The 21,808-nt window shown below is 41.3% G+C and overlaps 1 protein-coding gene and 1 pseudogene across 2 annotated transcripts in view; one reads left to right on the top strand and one right to left on the bottom strand.

Moving 5' to 3' along the window:
• Positions 1 to 3,827: 3,827 nt before the first annotated feature.
• CDC5L (cell division cycle 5 like) overlaps positions 3,828 to 21,808 on the top strand; it is a 47,904-nt gene continuing 29,923 nt past the window's right edge. The window contains exons 1-7 of one of the 2 annotated variants that reach the window (XM_046004971.1): positions 3,828 to 4,144; positions 6,457 to 6,560; positions 8,549 to 8,710; positions 9,520 to 9,647; positions 11,204 to 11,303; positions 18,320 to 18,538; positions 20,827 to 20,971. In XM_046004971.1, the coding sequence (XP_045860927.1) occupies positions 4,100 to 4,144; positions 6,457 to 6,560; positions 8,549 to 8,710; positions 9,520 to 9,647; positions 11,204 to 11,303; positions 18,320 to 18,538; positions 20,827 to 20,971 (903 nt within the window). In that variant the 5' untranslated portion in view covers positions 3,828 to 4,099. The remainder of the gene's footprint in view (positions 4,145 to 6,456; positions 6,561 to 8,548; positions 8,711 to 9,519; positions 9,648 to 11,203; positions 11,304 to 18,319; positions 18,539 to 20,826; positions 20,972 to 21,808) is intronic. The other variant, XM_046004970.1, reaches the window with a different exon arrangement.
• On the bottom strand, positions 16,222 to 16,898 carry LOC123941613 (annotated as a pseudogene).

The raw sequence follows: 21,808 nt of genomic DNA on the forward strand, positions 1-21,808 counted from the left end.
AAAAGAGCGGGGCAGAGGTTTTTGTCTTGAAATTATATTTACAAAGTAACACAGTGTTTCTACTGAAATTCCATCTGTTTATTTGGGGAGATAATGAGAGTGGCTATCACCAGCCCCTAATGCCTTGGTATTGTCACAGGCTTCTGACCCTAACGTTAGCTCTTTCCTGCACAGTTTGATGGGAAAAACAAGAAGGAAACTAGAATTTCAATTGTCTTCTTGGCTAAGCAAAGTTGGCCCAGACAGAGCTGGCTCTTCAGGAAGGAATGAGAGGTGGGAAAATGCAGAACAATGCAAGATACAAACCCTCCTCCTAACATCTATTCCTTTGTAACTGGCTGGATGTCCATCTTCTTTTTCCTGGGCCAGAATTTCCCCACTTGTGTTTTGTAAATATCAATAGCTATTCTAAGAAGAAAGGTTTCCAGGGTTAAATTAGTTTGGAAATGCTATATTAAAAAGAGATTGTAGGGACGCCTGGGTGGCTCAGTTGCTGAAGTGTCTGCCTTCGTAAGTGTCTTCCCTTCGGCTGAGGGCATGATTCCGGGGTCCTTGTTTGATGAGCAGCCTGTTCCTCCCTCTGCCTGCTGCTCCCCCTGCTTGTGTGGACTCTCTCTCTCCCTCCCTCTCTCCCTGTCTCCAACAAATCAATAAAATCTTAAGGGAAAACTTCATTTCCTAGGAGTGCTGTAACAAAGAACCACAAAGCGTGGGTGGCTTACGATAAGAGAAATTTATTCTCTCACAGTTCAGGAGACTGGAAGTCCGAAATTAAGGTGTCAGCAAGATTCGTTCATCCTTGGGTGCTCAAAGAGAGAAGATATTCCATGCCTCTCTCCTAGTTCCAGTGTTGCTGGCCATCCTTGGCTTTCCTTGGCTTGTAGATGCATCATGCATTCCAACCTCTGCTTTCTTCATTAAAAAAAAAAAAGATTTTATTTGAGAGAGAGAGAATGAGAGAGAGAGAGAGCATGAGAGGAGGGAGGGTCAGAGGGAGAAGCAGACTCCCTGCTGAGCTGGGAGCTCTGACATGGGGACTGGATCCAGGGACTCCAGCCAGGATCATGACCTGAGCTGAAGGCAGTCGCTTAACTAACTGAGCCACCCAGGCGCCCCGCCTTCTTCTCCATATAGGGCTCCCCTGTGTGTCAACGTCTCTTCTCTTCTTTTAAGGACACCAGTCATTGGATTAAGGTCCACCCTACTCCAGTATGACCTCATCTTCACTTGATTACATCTACAGAGACAATTTCCAAATAAGGTCATGTTTACAGGTATCAGGGATTAGAACTTGGAACATATTTGTTCGGGGTTCACAATTTTACCCATGACAGGGAGAGACAGATTTCTTCATCTTACAACATCTATACTGGCTTTGATTTTGGCAACTGTGTAAAAGGGAGTGGACAGAGCATGCTCCTTTTTTCAAATTCAAATAATTATTTTAAAAACCTGTTTATTTTTAATGGACTGTCCCCATGTAACCAGAGCTCTGAGGAACACATGTGGGTGAGTAAGAAGGAAGTGGAGTCTCTTTCTCATTAAGCCTCTGTCTGGAACTGACCACTTGCTTTCCTGGAAGATCACAGTGACTGACTGTATAGTCTGGTTGCTTAATGAGGGCTGCTCGTTAAGGCTGCCACGCCAAAGATCCTTGGCAGCCCCTGGGGTGGCAATGGCCTCTTTGTGGGGGTCCTGAGTCCTGGCTGATGAGGGTGGGGTGACATAGTGGGGGTGCTGGCCAATCCATGCCATGCTGTAGGACAACATTTTGTTCATGGCTATGCGGTCTTGTTTTAGACATCCTGGAACTGGCATGATGTTGCATTTTCTGAATCCTTAGACATGCAGTCTGCATGTTCAAGGGAGCCTTGGAGGACATTTGTCAGGGCTGCACCGTCCCAGTGGGCAGGCTGTACAGTGCATGCTCCTAGCGGGCACTATTTATGTCATAGACACGGTCGATCTCACATTCCTGTACTATATCTTTTGTTTCCAAAACATCAGTATTTTGTGACAATTCTCCAGCAGGTGTTAATAAAGTGCCTTGAAGAAGAATCACCTTTTTCTAGTTGGTACAGAGGTTTACATATAGGATAAAGGTGGTCCTGAGTGAGGAGCAGAAGCCATTATCATGGACACTTGTAATGTTAGATCTGAAACAGCTTTTGAGAGAGGACTGGCCCAACTCTGATTTGTTAGGAATCTTGGTTACAGATAAAAGAAACCCAACTCCAACTGGCTAAAGGCAGAAAGGGAACTAATCATAACTCAAGAACAGGGATGCACCTAAGACCGAGGAACATACTGGATTCAGGGACTCTGGCATAGTCAGGACCTACCTCTGTTGTTTTATGCTGTCCTCTCTGCTCTCAATGAATCGGGAACTTGCTTTCTTCCCTTCTTAGTCTACATCATACAGAAAAGTGGTGACAGACAACTCCTGGTGTCACATGTTAGAAATTCATTGGCCAACAGAGAGACTGGCCTCTTCTAGGTTCCAGGGTTAAAATTCCTGGGGAGGAGACTTAATTGGTTCAGCTTTGATCAGATCAATCAGATGGCCAGTGTTGAGAGTGTGTGTGTGTGTGTATGTGAGAGCTAGAGAGAGGGAGAGAGAGAGAAATATATACATATATATAGAGAGAGAAAGAGAAAGAGTGAGACACCGTAACCACAGTAACTGAGTGGATGATGGTAGCCGGGGTGGGTAGGAGATAATGGTCACACATCCTATAGAGGAGCATTGCAAACAGAGGTCCAGGACAGAAAATGGCTTGTCACTGGTCACACAGACAGTTGATAGCAGAGATAAGAATGGACGGAGATCTTACATGGACAAGTTTATGTGTCCTTCACAAGCCAACACTGCTTTCAACAAAGTAGTCATTTTATTGGTACAACTTCCCATTTCAAGGCAAAAAAACGTAACAAATATGTAATCAAAAGATTATGTAGCTTTTCCAGAAGAGGCAAATGAAGAAATACAAAGAGAAAAGCATTATATAAATACTCAGATGTTTCTTAGTCCACTAAATATTTTCGTACTTTCCAGGGCTGGCATCATAGGGATGTTTTGAAATGGCAAGGGATACTGAGTGAGTCCCTGGGAAGTAGAATGGCAGTTTGACGATCTCTACTTCATTGGGCTTTAGGTATGTTTCAATTAATTTGCCACCCAAATTTATGAGTTAGGCTTTAACTCCACTTTTCAGATGAGGATACTGAGATTCAGCAAGGTTGTTATCCAAGTTGATGGGAGAGCTAAGATTTGAATCCAACCTTAGTTTGTCTAATACGAGTACCTGTCGATGATAATTCTTTAATATCAATCCGCATAGACTGAATAGCGATGTTGACAAACTCTGACGAGGTATTTTTGCAGGTTTCTGGGACAATCGCCGATCATCCGGTGTTGTCCTTCTTGTAACAACAGCTGCCACTTTCGGGCGCAGTTATTATGTATCAGATACTGGGCTAGGTTTATGATCCCATTTAATCCGGGGGACAACGCTATGAGGTTGCTATACTATTACCTCTATTTTACAGATTAAAAAAATTAGGCTTAAATAAGCTTTTTCATTTTCCTGAGTATTTTGCGAACGAATTCCTATTAGTTAAATGCCTAATAAAATGCTAAATTAATAAATTAACAAAGCTCGTCTCAGAGGAACGGCGCCATTTCCGCACGCGTGACGTTCCCTCTTTTGGCCACTAGGTGACGTCACGATCAATTCCACCACAACCTTTCCTATTGAACGCCGCAGGCGATATCTCGCGAGAGCCGTGGTTTCCTCCAACCCGTTTTGGGCATGCGCGCGGCGCAAGGCGCTTTACGAAGAGGTGTTTGATGGTTTTCTGCCAGCCTTCCTAGAGCAGAGCTTTAACAAGGCACTTATTCCTTTCAGCAAACGGGTTCTCGCGAGACTTGCTACTCTGCTTCCCCCACCCCCCACCCCAGCCTTGCGCCTGCGCAGATCTCTTCAAACCAGAAGGTCGCGCTTGGAGGAAGTGGCGGGTTTAGGTCCCGTGGCCGTAGCGCCGTTACTACTTTTGTGAAGCTCCTCTTGGCCACTTGCCGAGACACCCCGCAGCCAAGATGCCTCGAATTATGATCAAGGGGGGCGTGTGGAGGAATACCGAGGTAAGTCCCCTTTTCCCGCCGTCCGCTGCCCTCCGCCCCCTTTGGCAGCTTTTGCGCACGCGCGCGGAGGTCGGGGAGGCGAGGAGGATGCCCTGCGGGGTCTCCATGGTGGGGGGCACCGCGGGGCGGACCCTCGGGGTCTTAATCTGGTGTTCCACCCTGCGTTGTCTGAGCACCCCAAGGACAGGGACTGTGATTTAATCACTTGAGGACGCGCAAGGCACATGTTAGGCCCTTAGTGAATATTTGTTGCATTGAGGACGCGCCCCCGCCTTGGAGGAACTCGCAGTGTAGAGGGGGCGGGGCAGAACATCAGTGAGAGTTGGTAATCTGTTACACCCCTTTCCCTCAGCCCGGCCTGGGTGCCTCTCTGGTAACTCAAATGTAGAGAAGTGCTATGGCCACAACTTTGTTTCTTCGTTGACTTCCTTGCAGAGGGGAAGCAGCTGGAGTGCCAAGTTCAGAGCCGGTGTGTGCGCGCAACCTTGTTATCTTATCAAGGCAGCTTGCCTGTCGTCACCACAGATCCAAGGCCTGTCTCTTCCTGTCACTCCGCCTCAGCCAGGATAGAAGCCAGATAGGACAAACTGCCTACAGTAGTCTGTAGGCTTCCAGAAATGCAATGGATGATGCCAATGGCTGGCTAAAGGGCAGCGGTGAAGGAGTAAAATATATATAAGATTTTGGTGCAGTTTGTGTTCAGAGTGCACTGAATTTGTCAGTTTCTTGAGCACATTGTATCTTTTTACGCAGTGTCTTTTTACTTCTTGTACCTTCTTGGAATGTCCTCCTACTGCTTGACATCTTCCTGACCATCTTTCGAAACAGAAACTCTTGGAATTTTTGCTCAGTCACTCTGTAAAATCACTCTGTAAAAATAATTGACACCCCCAGTGGTCCCATGGCACCTCTTGCATTACCCTTTTGCAAGCATCACATTCTCCTTTGTGATGCTGGTAAATTTCTTAACCTCTCAGAGCCTCAGTCTTCTAATGGGAATCTTCTTCTTCTTCTTCTTTTGGGGATTACATGAGTCAACATGTAGAACAGTCTGGCATAGAGGAGTCTTTCAGTAAATGCTAGTTGATAACTGCTTTTCCCCAGCAGACAGTACTGCAAGAGGACATTGTCTTGGAATCCTTAGAACCTAGGTCTGTAACCAACATGAAATAGATTGTTTGGCAAATGTTTGCATAATGAATCTAGTAGGGTGGATAACTGCTATACATACTTAGTTGAAGATGTGTCTAAGTCTAGCAGTATTGCAACAAAGTTACAAATAAAAACTGTGATAACCTTTTCTCACAACTTGCACAGAGGGAACTAGGCTGTTTAAATTTGAGAAGAGATGACTTTTGGGGGAGAGACAGATGTATAAAATCAAGTAACAGTGGGATTCTGGTGTAGTGGCCAAAGCCCTGCAGCCTTTTTAAATCTCTGATGGTTGGGGGGGGGGGCTGTGTAGGCATGGAATGGGGTGGAATCGTTCATGTATTAGGTATGTATCTCAAGTTCAATGTGGAAAAAAGTCTAAAAGTAAAATGCCCCAAGTGCATTCATCTATTGCTCTATTATCCTTGGGATCTATGGCTTACCCTTGGACTCCCCTGGAATTCGTGAATTCCATATCACCAAATCCTGGTGAAACAGTAACTAGAGCCTGGAGTATGAACTGACTGGTGTAACAGGGAAGAAATACTTAATTCCTAGGTTAGACCCGAAATGTGGATTTTTGAGTCAAAGCAGGGACTGTGGGACTAGGGAGAAAATGTTACTTGTAAACTGGAGTGGAGAATGGATTCACTAGAGTCTTGACTTGCTTCTTGAGGCCTGGATGAGGCCCATTTCATTCTCTTGCTAAGTATGCAAGACCTGGTACCAGGTAGGTGTTCAGGGAATGTTTTTTGAATGAATGAACAGATGATTGAGCTGTATCCTTTTGAGAGGATGACAGCCAAACATTGGAGAGTACTTTTTGTTAATCACTGCCAAGTAGATTTTCTCAGATTGGGCTGTACTCCCAGTTTATTGGGGTGGGGAAGGGTTTGTGTATGAGGAAGTATGGCTGTCCTGCTGAGGGATTTTTTTTTCTCAATTTTTTGCATTTTGCCAATTCTGGTTTGTTGTTGTTTATTATAGTAAACGCAGTTTTTGGTACTTTTTCCCCCCCTCTTACCTACTGTGTGTGTGTGTATGTGTTTATGACGTTCTCTTTCTTCCTAGGAATCCTGTCAGAGTTCATTTAAATTTTGTCTTTTCTCACTTGGAATTTTGTGATCGAATATATTGTTTTTCTTTGACAATTTTTTTAGGATGAAATTCTGAAAGCAGCGGTAATGAAATATGGAAAAAACCAGTGGTCTAGGATTGCCTCACTGTTGCATAGGAAATCAGCAAAGCAGTGCAAAGCCAGATGGTATGTACCACTTAATGAGTGGAAAGCAGAAAGCGACCTTAATTATGATGAGGAAAATGTCAGTTCTTTGAACCTTGCCAAAGAAAGCAGGCAGTGTGATAGAACAGAAAGTACGGAGTGGGAGATGGGAATTTAGATTTAAGCCTTAGCTGTCACTTGCTTCCTGTGTGATCTTAGGCAAGCCATTTTTCTGTCCCCTCTCTCCTGTCCCTGTTTTCTCCCAATTGGGATAATAATACTTGGTTTTATCTGATGGAGATACGAGGTTCAAACAAGTTAACCTGCTTGAAAGTGTTTTGTGAAGCATAAAATAAATTTACTTTTAGTACAGATGGACCCCAGCTTCTAAGTGGATTGCATTCCAAAAGTTTTTAAGTTGATGTAGAACTTACTTTGCTGAAGAAGTTAATGATAAATAATGGTTAATTTCTTAGGCTACTCACAGTTGAGTTCTTATTAATACAGTTGAAATACTGTTTGTAAAAAGATTTTATTTATTTATTTATTTCAGAGAGAGAGTGTGTGAGGGCTCATCGTCCAAGCATGAGGAGGGGGAGGGGCAAGACTCCCTGCTGAGCAGAGAGCCCAGTTCGAGGTTTGATCCTAGGACTCTGGGATCTAGGGTCCTGAGCTGAAGGCAAACGCTCAACCGATTGAGCCACTCAGGTGCCCTTATAACAGTTGAAATATTGTATATTTGTTACCTCAGGATATAACGTAACCCAGCATTGTACTTGTGGTGTCCCCTCTTAAGTCACTGGGTGGTAGGCACATTAAACTCTTGGCATGAGTCATCTGGCCCCAGCCTTGACCCATGTGGTACTAGGATCATATTTTGGATTGTGCAAGAGTGATTTAATTTCCTAGGGACCTGGGTGGGAGAAAGGATCGGAACGTAGAGATTGGATCCCAAAGAGGAAGATGGTCCTCAGCCTGAAGAAGTTTTGATTTCTGCTTCTGTTAGTGGAGCTAAGCTCCTGACTTACTATTTAGTAAGGTTTGTATCCTGTTTGCCAGCTAAGTAGACTGGATGGAAAAGGTGGGTTGGGTCGTGTGACAGGGAAGATAGAGGATGGCATAGTAGTTTTACTAAAATTTAAAAACTCCACATAAAGCGTATGATGTTTGAATACATTTAGTGACTGTAAGTCAGATACTTGAAGTAAGCAAAGGTGTTGTGGAAACTGAATCAAAGTATGAGACAGTGTTTTGAAAACTAGAAACAGTAAAAACGTGAGGTGTTATTGTCTCTTTTCAGATAATTTCAAAATCTCTAATATAAGTGTAAAATGAATGAAAACGATGAGAAAGAAGGCATGTTTCAGTTGGGTTACCTTTTTTTTTTTTAAGATTTTATTTATTTGAGAGAGAGAGATCACAAGTAGACAGAGCAGCAGGCAAAGAGAGAAGGAGAATCAGGCTCCCCGCCAAGCAGAGAGCCGGATGTGGGGCTCAATCCCAGGACCCTGGGATCATGACCTGAGCCGAAGGCAGAGGCTTAACCCACTGAGCCACCCAGGCGCTCCAGTTGGGTTACCTTTTTAAGCATTACTAATCTTGCATAATTTTTTAAAAAAGATTTTATTTATTTATTTGACAGAGAGAGACACATCGAGAGAGGTAATACAAGTAAGGGGAGTGGGGGAGGGAGAAGTAGGCTTCCTGCTGAGCAGGGAGCCTGATGCGGGTCTTGATTCCAGGACCCTGGAATCATGACCTGACCTGAAGGCAGATGCTTAATAATTGAGCCACCCAGGTGCCTCCTAATCTTGCGTAATTAAAATATAGTAGAATTTGGTGACTTAGAGAATAGTGAATGGGGTCAAGTTAACCAAATAATGTACATTCTTTTGTGAACAAAGAACAGCTTTCATAATTGAAGACTGGGAGCTTCTATTTTCCGGACACTAGAGGTTAGTATATCTAATGTGTAAATAGGATATTCACATTAGGTGACCAGTTAATTTGTAACATGGTATCTTTAATAGGTATGAGTGGCTGGATCCAAGCATTAAGAAAACAGAATGGTCCAGAGAAGAAGAAGAAAAACTTTTACACTTGGCTAAGTTGATGCCAACTCAGTGGAGGACCATTGCACCAATCATCGGAAGAACAGCTGCCCAGTGCTTGGAACATTACGAGTTTCTTTTGTAAGTCAGTTTCCAAAAACAGTATTAAAATGATGTATATCTCTTGAATGAAGCTGAATAAACTTTTAGCATGTTCTGTCTTTAAACATTTAGTTACATATCTGAGTAAAGCCAAAGGAGCTAAAGCTATTGAATTACGTACTCTTAAGTCTCATATGACTGATTAAAATGATATACTTATTTTATATATGTGTGTGTATATATGTATTTACTTATTTTTATTTTATTTCTTTGTTTTAAAAGAGAGAGATCACAAGGAGGCAGAGAGGCAGGTAGAAAGAGGGGGAAGCAGGATCCCTGCTGAGCAGAGAGCCTGATGTGGGGCTCCATCCCAGGACCCTGAGATCATGACCTGAGCCGAAGGCAGAGGCTTAACCCACTTAGCCATCTAGAAGCCCCACTTGTTAGATACTTTTTAAAAGAATAATTTAAACATGTTAGACAAATAATATATATTTATTCTAGAAAATTGGGGATGAAGTAGTAAAAAAGCAAATAATCACCCATAGTCACATTGCTGAGAGTTAACCAGGACATCTTGGTTCTTAAAATTTCTTTATTTGTATGGCTTTCCTGCATTTGTGATTAAGGAGCTGCTTGGATTGTATTTCATAGTGAATGGAAACACTCATTGAAATTAAGAGTTTTAATATTACCTCTTTCAGGTGAAGCAATAGTAGAATCACTTTATTTTGTGAATGCCCATCTGTTGGGTTTTTGAAAGAAAAGAATGCCAGTGCTAGGAAACCCAGTATTTCTAAGACTGTATGGTGTGATAGTGTGACTAACTTCTTTGGGCCTTTTTCTAGGGATAAAGCTGCACAGAGAGATAATGAAGAGGAAACAACAGATGATCCACGAAAACTTAAACCTGGAGAAATAGATCCAAATCCAGAAACAAAACCAGCAAGGCCTGATCCGATTGATATGGATGAGGGTGAGTGTATGCTCCTGAGGAATTTATTTCTTTTGGTAACCATAGATTCCTCCAGTCTCTTTTTAACTCTGAGTTTCTTTCTAAGGTCTCCTGACTTTTTAGAACCGCAGTTTTGTCTGCAGTAGTTATTCTCTTTCTAAATGTGTCCAATCTTCTGTGACAGAGTAATTGCTCTTTCTGGACAATATGTCTTTAGCTTTTGATTCTTCAATTCATGTAATAAAGCAGCGTAATACTACTAGACAGATTTCCTAAAGGCTAGTGGTAAGCCCTTGCCGATTCTGTTTTCTCATTCCCATTCCATGAAGAGAGGCGGCGACAAGAAGACAGGATTTGGGGTTCCAGTCCTGTTAACTACTTTGACCTCAGGCAGGTAATTTAATTTTTGTGAAAAGGCAGCTCTGCAGTACTGAGAGGCTGACTCATGATTCCTTCTTCAGAATTGGATCAAGAATCAGAGGAACTGGATTTTAGACTCAACATCTGCCACTTACTAGCTATTTGACCTTAGTCAAGCTGTATAATCTTTGTGAGATTCGATTCTCTTTCCTACCAGATAGAGAATAATAGTTCTCTTACCCCACAGGGTTGTCATGAAGCATTCAGTGAGTATTTGTTGAGATTTTAAAATTTAAAAGTTTAAAGGTAGTGGTTTCCACCTACATCTTTGTCATTTGCTGAACTTTTAAAAAAACAGGTACGAGGGCCCCCCCAGAAGACCTGAGTCAGCAAGCTGTAATGTGGAGGGGGTAATTCTGGAATCTGAGTTTTTTTAAAAGTTCCCTTGAGAGTCCACTGGACAGCCTTCTATAGGAATTGCTCTAAGGAATCAGTAATGAGATCTGTTTTACTGTGGGAGCCATGGAAATGTTTTGGAAGAGGAATAAAGGGAAAAAAGGTGTATTTAATGGAGATTATCAATTTCTTTATAATTAAATAGTAGTTGTTTACAATAGGTTTTCATGACTGGTGCTGTGCCAGTTGGTTGATGATAATGAAGGATATAATTATATGATAAATATGCTTTACCTGTTACATTTTACTTAGTTCTCAACATTCCTGTGAAATAGGAATTGTTACTCTCTTTTATAAAGAATTGTTATTCCTTTTTTTTTTTTTTTAAGATTTTATTTATTTATTTATTTGACAGAGATGACAAGTAGGCAGAGAGGCAGGCAGAGAGAGAGGAGGAAGCAGGCTCCCTGCTTTGAAGACAGCCCGATGCAGGGCTCGATCCCAGGACCCTGGGATCATGACCTGAGCCGAAGGCAGAGGCTTTAACCCACTGAGCCACCCAGGTGCCCCTTGTTATTCTTTTTTAATAGATGATAAACATGCTCAGGGAGGGTAAATAAATTACCCAGGGTCACATAGCTAGCAGGTGGTGGGCCTCGTTTTTAACTTCGGTTTTTCTGACTTCAAAACCCAAGCTATTTCCATTACATGATGCCATATAGTGATTACATTTGTGGTTTTTCTTTTAAGCAGTACAATGTGTCTCTCACATACCTTGCTTCTGTTGGAGAACTTAGTTTTTCTTCTCTTTATTTTTGAAGATGAACTTGAGATGCTTTCTGAAGCTAGAGCCCGCCTGGCAAATACTCAGGGAAAGAAAGCCAAGAGGAAAGCAAGAGAGAAACAGTTGGAAGAAGCAAGGTATGGTTGTTTCCGTGTATAGCTGAACAATTAGTCTGTGTATTTTTAGGCCCAGTAAAACTGTGATTTATCAACTTCATTAGGTAAGTAATAATTAGAATTGTCTAGTTCGGGTTTTGGTAATATACTTTAGTTCTTTATACTTTGGAAAAGTTTTTTGAAGTTTATTTTTTTTAGTAATCTCTGCACCCAGCATGGGACTTGAACCCACAATCCCAAGATCAAGAGTTGTATGCTCCTCTAGCTGAGCCAGTCAGGCACCCCTTATCTTTTGGAAAAGTCTTATTACGCCCATAACTTTTGCAGAGTGGATACAGAGAAAAATGTAAAAAGTAAAAGTAAAACTAAAAAGATGTTGTAAGAAGTAAAAGATGTTGGCAGAGGTAATGCCCACATAGTCACTTGATACGTTAATTTGTTCTGTTACCATAGGAGAGCTTCATTTGTTATAGCCACCTTGGAGTCATATGGCTAGAGGATGCACAAGGCTATGTGACTTTCTGCATGACTGCCACTTAATCTTCTTGATTAGTATTGTGCAGGCACTGGCTGTGAAATAGGAAACCTGGCTGAATGTAGAAGGAGTTAATGAGCCTTGAACCAAATTTCAGGCTCTCAGAGAAATTTTCATTTAAAAAGTGAGTGGAATTAAGTATTGCCTTCTGTTCAAGGTTTTCTCCACTTTCCCCTTCCTTTTTCCTTTTGGTTTAGATCTATGATTGACATAATTTCTAATGGCCCAGAAACCAAGATGAAGTGGATGAAGGGAAAATCTTAATTGTAAAAATACTTACTAGCTTTTGGAATTCAGGCATTGGCATAACCTCAGTCTACACAGCTGCCTTTTTTGGTCCCCACACTGGGAAGTGCGTCCTTATTCAATGACTAGCATGGTGTTGATGGTGTTGATGGTTTCCCTGGTAATGACTTTGAGGTACCAGATCCTGTGATGGAGGATTCTTTCATGCCTGAGGATGCTTGTTGGCATAGCTGGCCAGTCACTAGACCAAAATAATTACGTAAGGGGGTATGACTGGCCTGGAACAGTACCACAAACTGAGAGGAGATACTCGGTTTTCTGCCCAGTTTTAGTCATTTTTCTCTTTTATACACTATTGAAGGTTAAGTAATGTGAGTAGGGTTGAAAAAAATTCACGTTTTTCATTTTTGTCCATTGGTGTTTGGAGACCGAATATTTTGAGCGTTTTACCCATGTAGATTGGGCCAAGGATGCTTCTCTCTGAGTGTAACTAGTATTGCTTGCTTTAAATAATATTTTGCAGATTGAAACTTATTTTGTATTGTCTTATAGATTTTTTGTAGAATTTATACATCTTAACCTGTGTTGTACATGTATCTTAAAATAGATTAGATTGATTTGTATGCAAAATACATTGCAGGCCTATTTCCTTTAATGCTAAATTACAGATCTGTTTTAAAGCTTTTTATTGATTATGAAAGTAATACACTTTTTCTCCCGTATTGTACTATTTTCTCTTCGGGGAGTGGTTGATATCATGCTGGATAGCTTGGTTTTATTCACTTAGCATTATATTGTAAAGGTTTTCTGATGTCATTCGAAGTCTTTATTTCCTGTATTTAAAGAATAAAATTACTTTGTAAATGTATCATTGCAATCCTTCTTTCAATGCAGAGCTACATTTACGTGTAGATACACACACAGTAACATTTGTCTAAAATCGGGTTATATTATATATGCTGTTTTGTTGAGAAGTTAGTTGTTAATCTTATTGGAGTTCCATTGTAAGCCATGAAATCATCTTTCTCTTGCTGCTTTCAAGATTTACTCCTCGTCTTTGGCTTTTAGCATTTTTAGCATGATGTTTCTGTTTGTGCTCCCTTGTATTTGTCTGAGTTGGAGTTTGCTGATCGCTCTGGATATATAGGTTCAGTAAATCTGGGGAATTTTCAGCCATTATGTTTTTGCATATTTTATTCTTCTTTTTCTCTCTCTTTTTTGGTATTCTTGTTGTGCATATGTTGGTGCACTTAATGATGCTCCGTATTTCTGTGGGGCTCTGTTCCTGGTCCTGTTTTTTTTTTTTTTTTTTTTAAGATTTTATTTATTTATTAGACAGAGATGACAAGTAGGCAGAGAGAGAGAGGGAGAGAGAGAGAAGCAGGCTCCCTGCTGAGCAGAGAGCCGGATGCGGGACTCGATCCTAGGACCTTGAGATCACGACCTGAGCCGAAGGCAGAGGCTTAACCCACTGAGCCACCCAGGCGCCCCTCTGTTCCTGTTTCTTTTTCTGGTTTTTTTTTTTTTTTTTTTTCCCAGATTATAATCTTTGTCCATCTCTCTGTAAGTTCACTAATTCTTCTGTTGGTTCACACCTACTGTTGCCCCTCTAGTGAAGTTTTCCTTTTAGCTTTATACTTTTCAACTCCACACTTTGTATTTGGTTCTTTTAAGTAATTCCCTTTACTGATTTTCTCTTTGAGGCAACATTTTCATTTTTACTTCCTTTGGTTTTTTTAAATTACAGTTTCCGTTTGTGTTTTGAACCTAAATGGCTCTGTTGATGTCTGTCTACTAAATCTGATACCTGGTTGTTCGCACTGGCAGTTTCTGTTGCCAGTTTTTTTTTTCTTGTGTATGGGTCATTCTTTCCTGTTTCTTTGCAGGTCTCAAATTTTTTTGTTGGGAACTGGACACTTTAGATGGTATATTGTAGCAATTTTGGGTACTGTGTTCTCCCGCCCCTAACTTACTATTTGCTTATTTGTTTAGCGAAGTCTCTCCTTCCCTCCCCTCAGAAATGTAAAGCCTCTGATGAAGGTGTAAAGCCTCTTATGGGGGGTACGGTCTTGGGTATGCCCACAGTCGTCCGGGGATGATTTTTTTTTTTTTTAAAGATTATTTATTTATTTATTTGACAGAAATCACAAGTAGGCAGAAAGGCAGGCAGAGAGAGAGAAGAGGAAGCAGGCTCCCCGCCGAGCAGAGAGCCCAATGCAGGGCTTGATCTCACGACTCTGGGATCATGATCTGAGCTGAAGGCTGAGGCTTTCACCCGCTGAGCCACTCAGGCGCCCCAGGGATGATATGGTTTTGACCATACTTTATTTGACATCTTTTTCCCTGGCTACACCCATCTTTTAAACTCTATTAATTGCCCACTGATTGCTGTATTGTTTTCAATAATGTCGTGGGGCATAAATTTCCCCACAAACTGATCCAGTTAAATTTGGGCTCCTTTGAAGGGATAGTTTTAGAGGTCAGTGTTTGCTATTTGTTCTGATCCCAGGAAGACCCTCCCATTTTTCTCTTTCTTGGTTCTCTCTGGGAAACTAGTGGGCCTGTAGTTTAGCCTGTATCTTCAGTGAATCTACCAAACTCCCCAGTTACCTCTCACATGTTTCACTGTTTTTGAGGGTGCGCTTAGGCATTTTCTCCATACTCTGACAAATGAAGTCAGTTTCTTTTGGGGGAGATTTGGAGTCCTCTGTTCTACCCCGGGCTCTGGTGTGTCTGTCTCTCAGTGACATCCTCACCCTGGAGTTGGGTGCTTGGTGTGGCAGCAGCTGCAGGTTTCCATGGCTTGCTTCTCCTGCTGTGGAAACCTCATCTCACAAGATGGGGCAAGGACTACTTACTGGAGTACCAGTATTCTTAGGAGCATTGTGCCCTAAGATAGAGCCTCTGACTGGGCAGAAGAAGGAAGTTGTCCTGGTTCTGGGCAACACTTGTTGGAATTTAGCCTCTGCAACAAGTTTTGGAGGCAGGATGGGACTTGGTATGTTCTGTCCCTGCTGGAATGAAAGCCCGCCTATTGGGAACTGGAGTGGGGAGAGAACCTTGTGTGTTTGGCTGCATCAGTGTGGAGTAGCATTTCTATCTCCCAGAGCTGAGAGGGGGTAAGAGAAGAGAAAGTGGGTCTTAATTCAGCTACCACAGACTCTCACTTTTTTAAAACTGAATTTTACTAGATTGGTAGCCGGGGCGCAGGGGTGCAAGAGCACCCGGCTCCGGGGGTCCCAAACCTACCAGGTTCCGCCACTCGCTGCGACAAAATCCAGACGCAGAGACAACTGGTGATGAAACAAGAAAGGAAAGTACTTCAATGAGGCCACCACCGGGGAGACCATGGACTAGCATCTCAGAGACTATCTCCAAAGTGCCAAAAATATTTCCAGGTTTTCTGGAACAAAGGTCAGTGGGTACCTGCATGCTGGCAGGAAAGGTCAGGTCAGTCACTCTAACTGTCTTAGAGTCAATCATGCAGCATCTCGCTGGCTTGGGGCCGTCCTTATTGCTTGAGGGGGTAGTTTCTGTTCCCATCAGGGGTTGCTTTGCTTCCAGGGTCTTTTCCTGAGTTAAGAGATAAGTTGGAAAGAACAACTTAATCAATTAGAAAGTACAGACTGGTACAACCCTGGGGGTTGCTGAAATTCTCTTTCAGATTTTCTTGAATAAATGTTTCTTCATGTACTGTATCTCCTTAGGATCCTTGCCAGAGACTTAAATATTTTTCCTTTCAAAAGAGTTTTAAATGTTTTTTTCTAATTTTTGTCAGTATATAGGAGCGGCTTCCAGCATGAGGCTCTGCATAGTGATTTCCCCTGTTAATAATTGTAGATAACTTTTTTCATCATTAAGTCATTAAAATTATAGTATCATGGGAAAGTACAAAAAAGTAAAGGTGAAATGAAATTCCAACTTTTATTTTATTTATTTATTTTTAAAAGATTTTATTTACTTATTTATCAGAGAGAGAGCACAAGCAGGCACATTGGCCCACAGAGGCAGAGAGAGAAGCAGCCTCCCCGCTGGTCAAGGAGCCCGATGCGGGACTCAATCCCAGGACCCGGGGATCATGACCTGAGCTGAAGGCAGCGGCTTAATGGCTTAACCGACTGAGCCACCCAGGCCTCCCGAAATTCCAACCTTTAGTGATTGTTACTGTTAATATTTTGGTGGACATGTTTTGTATCTTATGTGCATATGTTCACTGATAGATCATGTAATTTTTAAACGTTGCTCTGTAATATGTGAACTTGGTAACATTTTTGATACACCAGTATGTCTTGAGCATCTTTCTGTGGCAGAGTAGATTTATAGGTTTTTTAAAGATTATACAGATACCTGTATAATAACCTATCTTACAGCTATGCAGTAAATTCCTTTTTTTTTTTTTTTTTGTCCATTGAGGCATTTTATTTGCATGTATGTATTACATCCCTAGAAAAAGAATCCCAGGATTTTCCCTTCTGTGTGTTTTCGTCTTGCTTCTTCTTGGTCCATGATGCCAGCTGAGGTGGTCAGTACAATGAAACCAAACTGGCGGGATGGGAGCAGGTTATTCTGCCATTTTTCTAGATCTTTCAGTTGTACATCAAACCTGGGGCTGATCACTCCACACTTGTTCCACCTGCCTGTGAGGTTCACAGCAATCTTCCTGCTCTGTAATCATCAGTGATTTCAAATTCGTCAATGTAACCGTGCTTCATCATCACAGTGAGAAACTGGACGATGACTTTGGAGCACGGCCTAATAAGAACCTGGCATTTGCCTCTCTTTTCAGCATTGTTGATGCTCTTGAGAGCATCTGCCAGGACATTTATGTGCACCATTATGGTGGCAAAGAAAGATGGCAGAAAGAGCACAGTAAAATCCTCTTAACTAACTTCTTATTATTGGATGTTTAGATTGTGTCCAGTTATTAGCTGATAAACAGTGCTTGTAGTCAAGTCTTACAGCTACGGCCTTGTTCGTGGTATTTATTTCTTTAGGCTAAAGACTGAGGAGTGAAATTTTTGGGTTAAAAAAAAAAGATGAGAAACTTTAGGGGTTTTAATGTGTATTTCCAAATTCTCTTTGGGGAAAGCTATACCTGTTTACTTTCCATTACCAGGGTGGGTGACTGTCCACTTTTTGCTTGCTTTTCATTAAAACAAAGAACTGAACACTTAATGAGATTTGCAGAATTGGTACTAGATTTGATTTATGATTTTTAGCTATGTATACCTTTTATCATTTTGCCTATTTGCATCTTTTTCCTTAGTGAACTATTTATTCTGCGTTTTTTCCTCCTTAGGCTACATTAAAAAAAAAAACCTGCATAGATTCTTTATATCTAACCATTGCCTATATATATATATATATATATATATATATATATATTAAGATTTTATTTATTTATTTGACAGAGAGAGATGACACGTAAGCAGAGAGGCAGGCAGAGAGAGAGAGAGAGGGAAGCAGGCTCCTTGCTGAACAGAGAGTGCGATGTGGGGCTCGATCCCAGGACGCTGAGATCACGATCTGAGCTGAAGGCAGAGGCTTTACCCACTGAGCCACCCATGTGCCCCAACCATTGCCAATACTAATTGCAAACTTTTTTCCTGTTATTTTCCTGTTAATTTTGTTCTATGATTAAAAAAAAAAATAGTGCTGGGGCGCCTGGGTGGCTCAGTGGGTTAAAGCCATTGAGCCCCACAACAGGCTGTCTGTTCAGCAGGGAGCCTGCTTCCTCCTCTCTCTCTGCCTGCTTCTCTGCCTGCTTCTGATCTCTCTCTGTCAAATAAATAAATAAAATCTTTTAAAAAAATAGTGCTATAGAGATATAAAACTTAAAAGCTGTTGGGGCAGCTGCCTGACTCAGTTGGTAGAATATGCAACTTGATCTCAGGGTTGTGTGTTTAAGCCCCACATTGGGTGTATATATTACTTAAAATCTTAAAAAAAATAGAAAGGTGTTGATCTTTATCTTTGCCCTTTATTTAATTTATATCAGGTGAATACATTCCCGTCCAGCGATCAGACACACATACTTACTTGTAGTCCTTCTGGTTTCTCTTTTTGCTTTCTTTTTGTTTGTGTGTGTAACCTTTAAATCAAAAGGGGAATTCCAGTCTTCAGTGTTTTGGTGAATGGTGTGAGATGAGGATTTAAATAAATATTTCTTCCCCAAATAACCAAATAGTTTTCTTAGGATAATCCATCCCTTCCCCATAGTATGTGATTTTCAGAGTGATCTTGTCTTTTTCTTCAGGCGTCTTGCAGCCCTCCAGAAGAGAAGAGAACTTCGAGCAGCTGGCATAGAAATTCAGAAGAAGAGAAAAAAGAAGAGAGGAGTTGATTATAATGCTGAAATTCCATTTGAAAAAAAGCCTGCTCTTGGTTTTTATGATACTTCTGAGGAAAACTACCAGGCTCTTGATGCAGATTTCAGAAAATTAAGACAACAGGATCTTGATGGGGAACTAAGATCGTAAGTTGCCTTTCTGATTTTGAAAATGAAAAAGTACAGTAGGAATTTTACAGAGGGTCATGCATTGTCCTTGTCGGGGCCAGATTTTTATGGTTCAGGACAATGGCCTACATAGTGTTTTTATTTATTTACTGTGTTCACCTTTCTGAGAGAACCAGTGACCCTTGCTGTCATGTTTTTGGCGCAGAAAGCTCTTTGGCTCCCTTGAAATGTCAGCATTTGGCTCTTAGTGTACTGTCTGCTCACTGAGTCACCATCTTAACGTTTATGTACATTTGTGAACAGGTTATTTTACTAATGGCCTGAGGAATCTGTCAAAATCTGGTCTGGTTCTTTTTGTCTTTTCTAGTGAAAATTCTGTCTTGTTTTTCTTAGAATTAAAAGAAGAAAGTTACTGGGGCACCTGGGTGGCTCAGTGGGTTAAGCCTCTGCCTTCAGCCCAGGTCATGATCTCAGGGTCCTGGGATCGAGCCCCGCATTGGGCTCTCTGCTCAGCAGGGAGCCTGCTTCCCCCTCTCTCTCTGCCTGCCTCTCAGTCTACTTGTGATCTCTCTCTCTCTCATATAAATGAATAAAATAAAAAAAAAAAGAGGTGCTTCACCTTTAAAAAAAAAAGAAAGTTACTGATGCATACCTAAATCTTTTTAACTAATGGGGATAAGTGTATTTATAAATTGTCTAAGGGTGCAGAGGATTTTGTCCAGTTTTAAACATTTTTTATTTTTTATAAACATATAATGTATTATTAGCCCCAGGGGTACAGGTCTGTGAATCGCCAGGTTTACACACTTCACAGCACTCACCATAGCACATACCCTCCCCAATGTCCATAACTCTACCACCCTCTCCCGAACCTCCTCCCCCCAGCAACCCTCAGTTTGTTTTGTGAGATTAAGAGTCTCTTATGGTTTATCTCCCTCCCGATCCCATCTTGTTTCATTTATTCTTTCCCTATCCCCCAGGATTTTGCCCATTTTTAGGGATTTTTAGGGTTTCTCCATTCTTGCATCTGAATATTACAGGGAGAACCTTTTCTGATTGTCAGCGAGTTTTAGTTTTCTTCTTCCTCACTGACCTTCCATTTTTGTTGACATGAATTGGTACTAAATGAGAGATGTCAGGCACTGTGAAACAGGATTTTCTTGGATGTACTCCATTATATTTATTTCCTACATTAAGACGTTGTTTTAGGTAACCTGTGCAAATGAAGAGGTTGAAGTGGGAACAGATCATCTGGAAGAGGCTACCATGCTGACTGGGAAGGGGCATTCTTAGAGCTTTCTAAGGTGGCCTCAAGCCTGGTGTTTGTAACCAATTGTCAGGGCTTAAATATCCTTTAAAAAAATTTGTGAATTAAAAAGAATCATAATGAAAAAGAAAGAATCATAACAAACAATTGAAGAACAGATATTTATTTATTTATTTATTTATAGAGATTTATTTATTTATTTATTTGACAGACAGGGATCACAAGTAGGCAGAGAGGCAGGCAGAGAGAGGAGGGGGGAAGTAGGCTCCCCACTGAGTAGAGAACCCAATGCAGGGCTTGATCCCAGGTCCCTGGAATCATGACCTGAGCCAAAGGCAGAGGCTTTAATACACTGAGCCACCCAGGCACCCTGAAGAACAGATTTTTAAAGATTTTGTTTATTTGAGAGAGAGAGAGTGAGAGCACGAACCAAGGGAGAGGGACAAGCAGACTCCCCAATGAGTGGAGCCCTCCGCGGTCTTGATCCTGTAACCCTGAGATTGTGACCTGAGCCGAAATCAAGAGTCAGATGCTCAACTCACTGTACCACCCAGGTGCCCCAAAGAACAGTTTTAAAGAGAAATTTAAAAATTCAGTGTTTTAATCCCATCCTGTTCATATAATTAATTCCCATTTTGTATGCTTGTAACCTTCATTTTCGTATGTGCACACACATACTTTTATAAGAGTATTATGATGTAGGAGTAGTTCTGTTTTTGTTTTGAAATTATACATACATTTTGCTTATCATCATAGTCTTGTATAGGCTTAATGTTTGGTATCTAATTTACTTAGTACTATATCTTTTCTTAATTGTGTTTCAATTCTAAGTCACATTCCTTTTGAGTATAGTGGGTAAGTGATGGTATAGGGCACAGCTTAATGTATTTGGATTTTGTCTTTTTATCTGTAGTTTTCTTAGGAATGGGATTATTTTATTCAATAATTTGTTCAATAAGTGTGAGTATTTATATGGCTTTTGCTGTTACTGATTATATGTAACTTTACAAAATCTCTTACCTATTTTGATTCATGACAGTGAAAAAGAAGGAAGAGACAGAAAAAAGGACAAGCAACATTTGAAAAGGAAAAAAGAATCTGATTTACCATCAGCCATTCTTCAGACTAGTGGTGTTTCTGAATTTACTAAAAAGAGAAGCAAACTAGTACTTCCTGCCCCTCAGGTAAACTGTTAAAGCAGTTTTTCATTGTGTGAACTCATATCTTTATTATTTATTTAGTAAATGTATGAGGGTTTATGTGCCAGGTTTTTCCTAGGTATTGGGTGCCCTTAAGAAGTTCACAGTATAAGAGGTGAACCACATAAAAATAATTCATAGTGGGACGCCTGGGTGGCTCAGTTGGTCAAGCGGCTGCCTTTGGCTCAGGTCATGATCCCAGCGTCCTGGGATCGAGTCCCACATCAGGCTCCTTGCTCGGCGGGGAGCCTGCTTCTCCCTCTGCCTCTGCCTGCCACTCTGTCTGCCTGTGCTCATGCTCTCTGACAAATAAATAAACAAAATCTTAAAAAAAAAAGTCATTGTGATATAGTATGATAAATAAGTAACAATTTTTCTGTACAAATTGTTATATCAGGCCTTAAACCGTTCTTGTGATGGTTTAGTAAGTAATTGTCTTAACAATTTGCAAAGAGGTTAGCGCTCCTGGCCTCTTATTGTAGTTCGCTAGATCTTGACCTGATCATGTAGATCATGACCTGAACTGAAACCAAGAGTTGGAGGCTTAACCAATTGTGGCACTCAGGCACTCCCCCCCCCCCCCCGCCACCTTTTTTAAGATAGGCTCCAGTACTGGGCTTGAACTCATGGCACTTAGACGAAGAGCTGAGCTGAGATTAAGAGTCAGGTCCTTAGCCATGTAGCCACCCAGGCATGCCTAGGGTGCTTTCTTATAGGGAGTGTTTATTGTGTCATACTTTTCTTTTTGGGACAACACTGTAAAAATTAATGTGGGAGCTGTGGAGAAGAGAGAACGAAACATACTCTCATTCAGCTTATCCA

Source organism: Meles meles, chromosome 5, assembly GCF_922984935.1.
Source record: "Meles meles chromosome 5, mMelMel3.1 paternal haplotype, whole genome shotgun sequence".
Lineage (NCBI taxonomy): Eukaryota > Metazoa > Chordata > Mammalia > Carnivora > Mustelidae > Meles > Meles meles.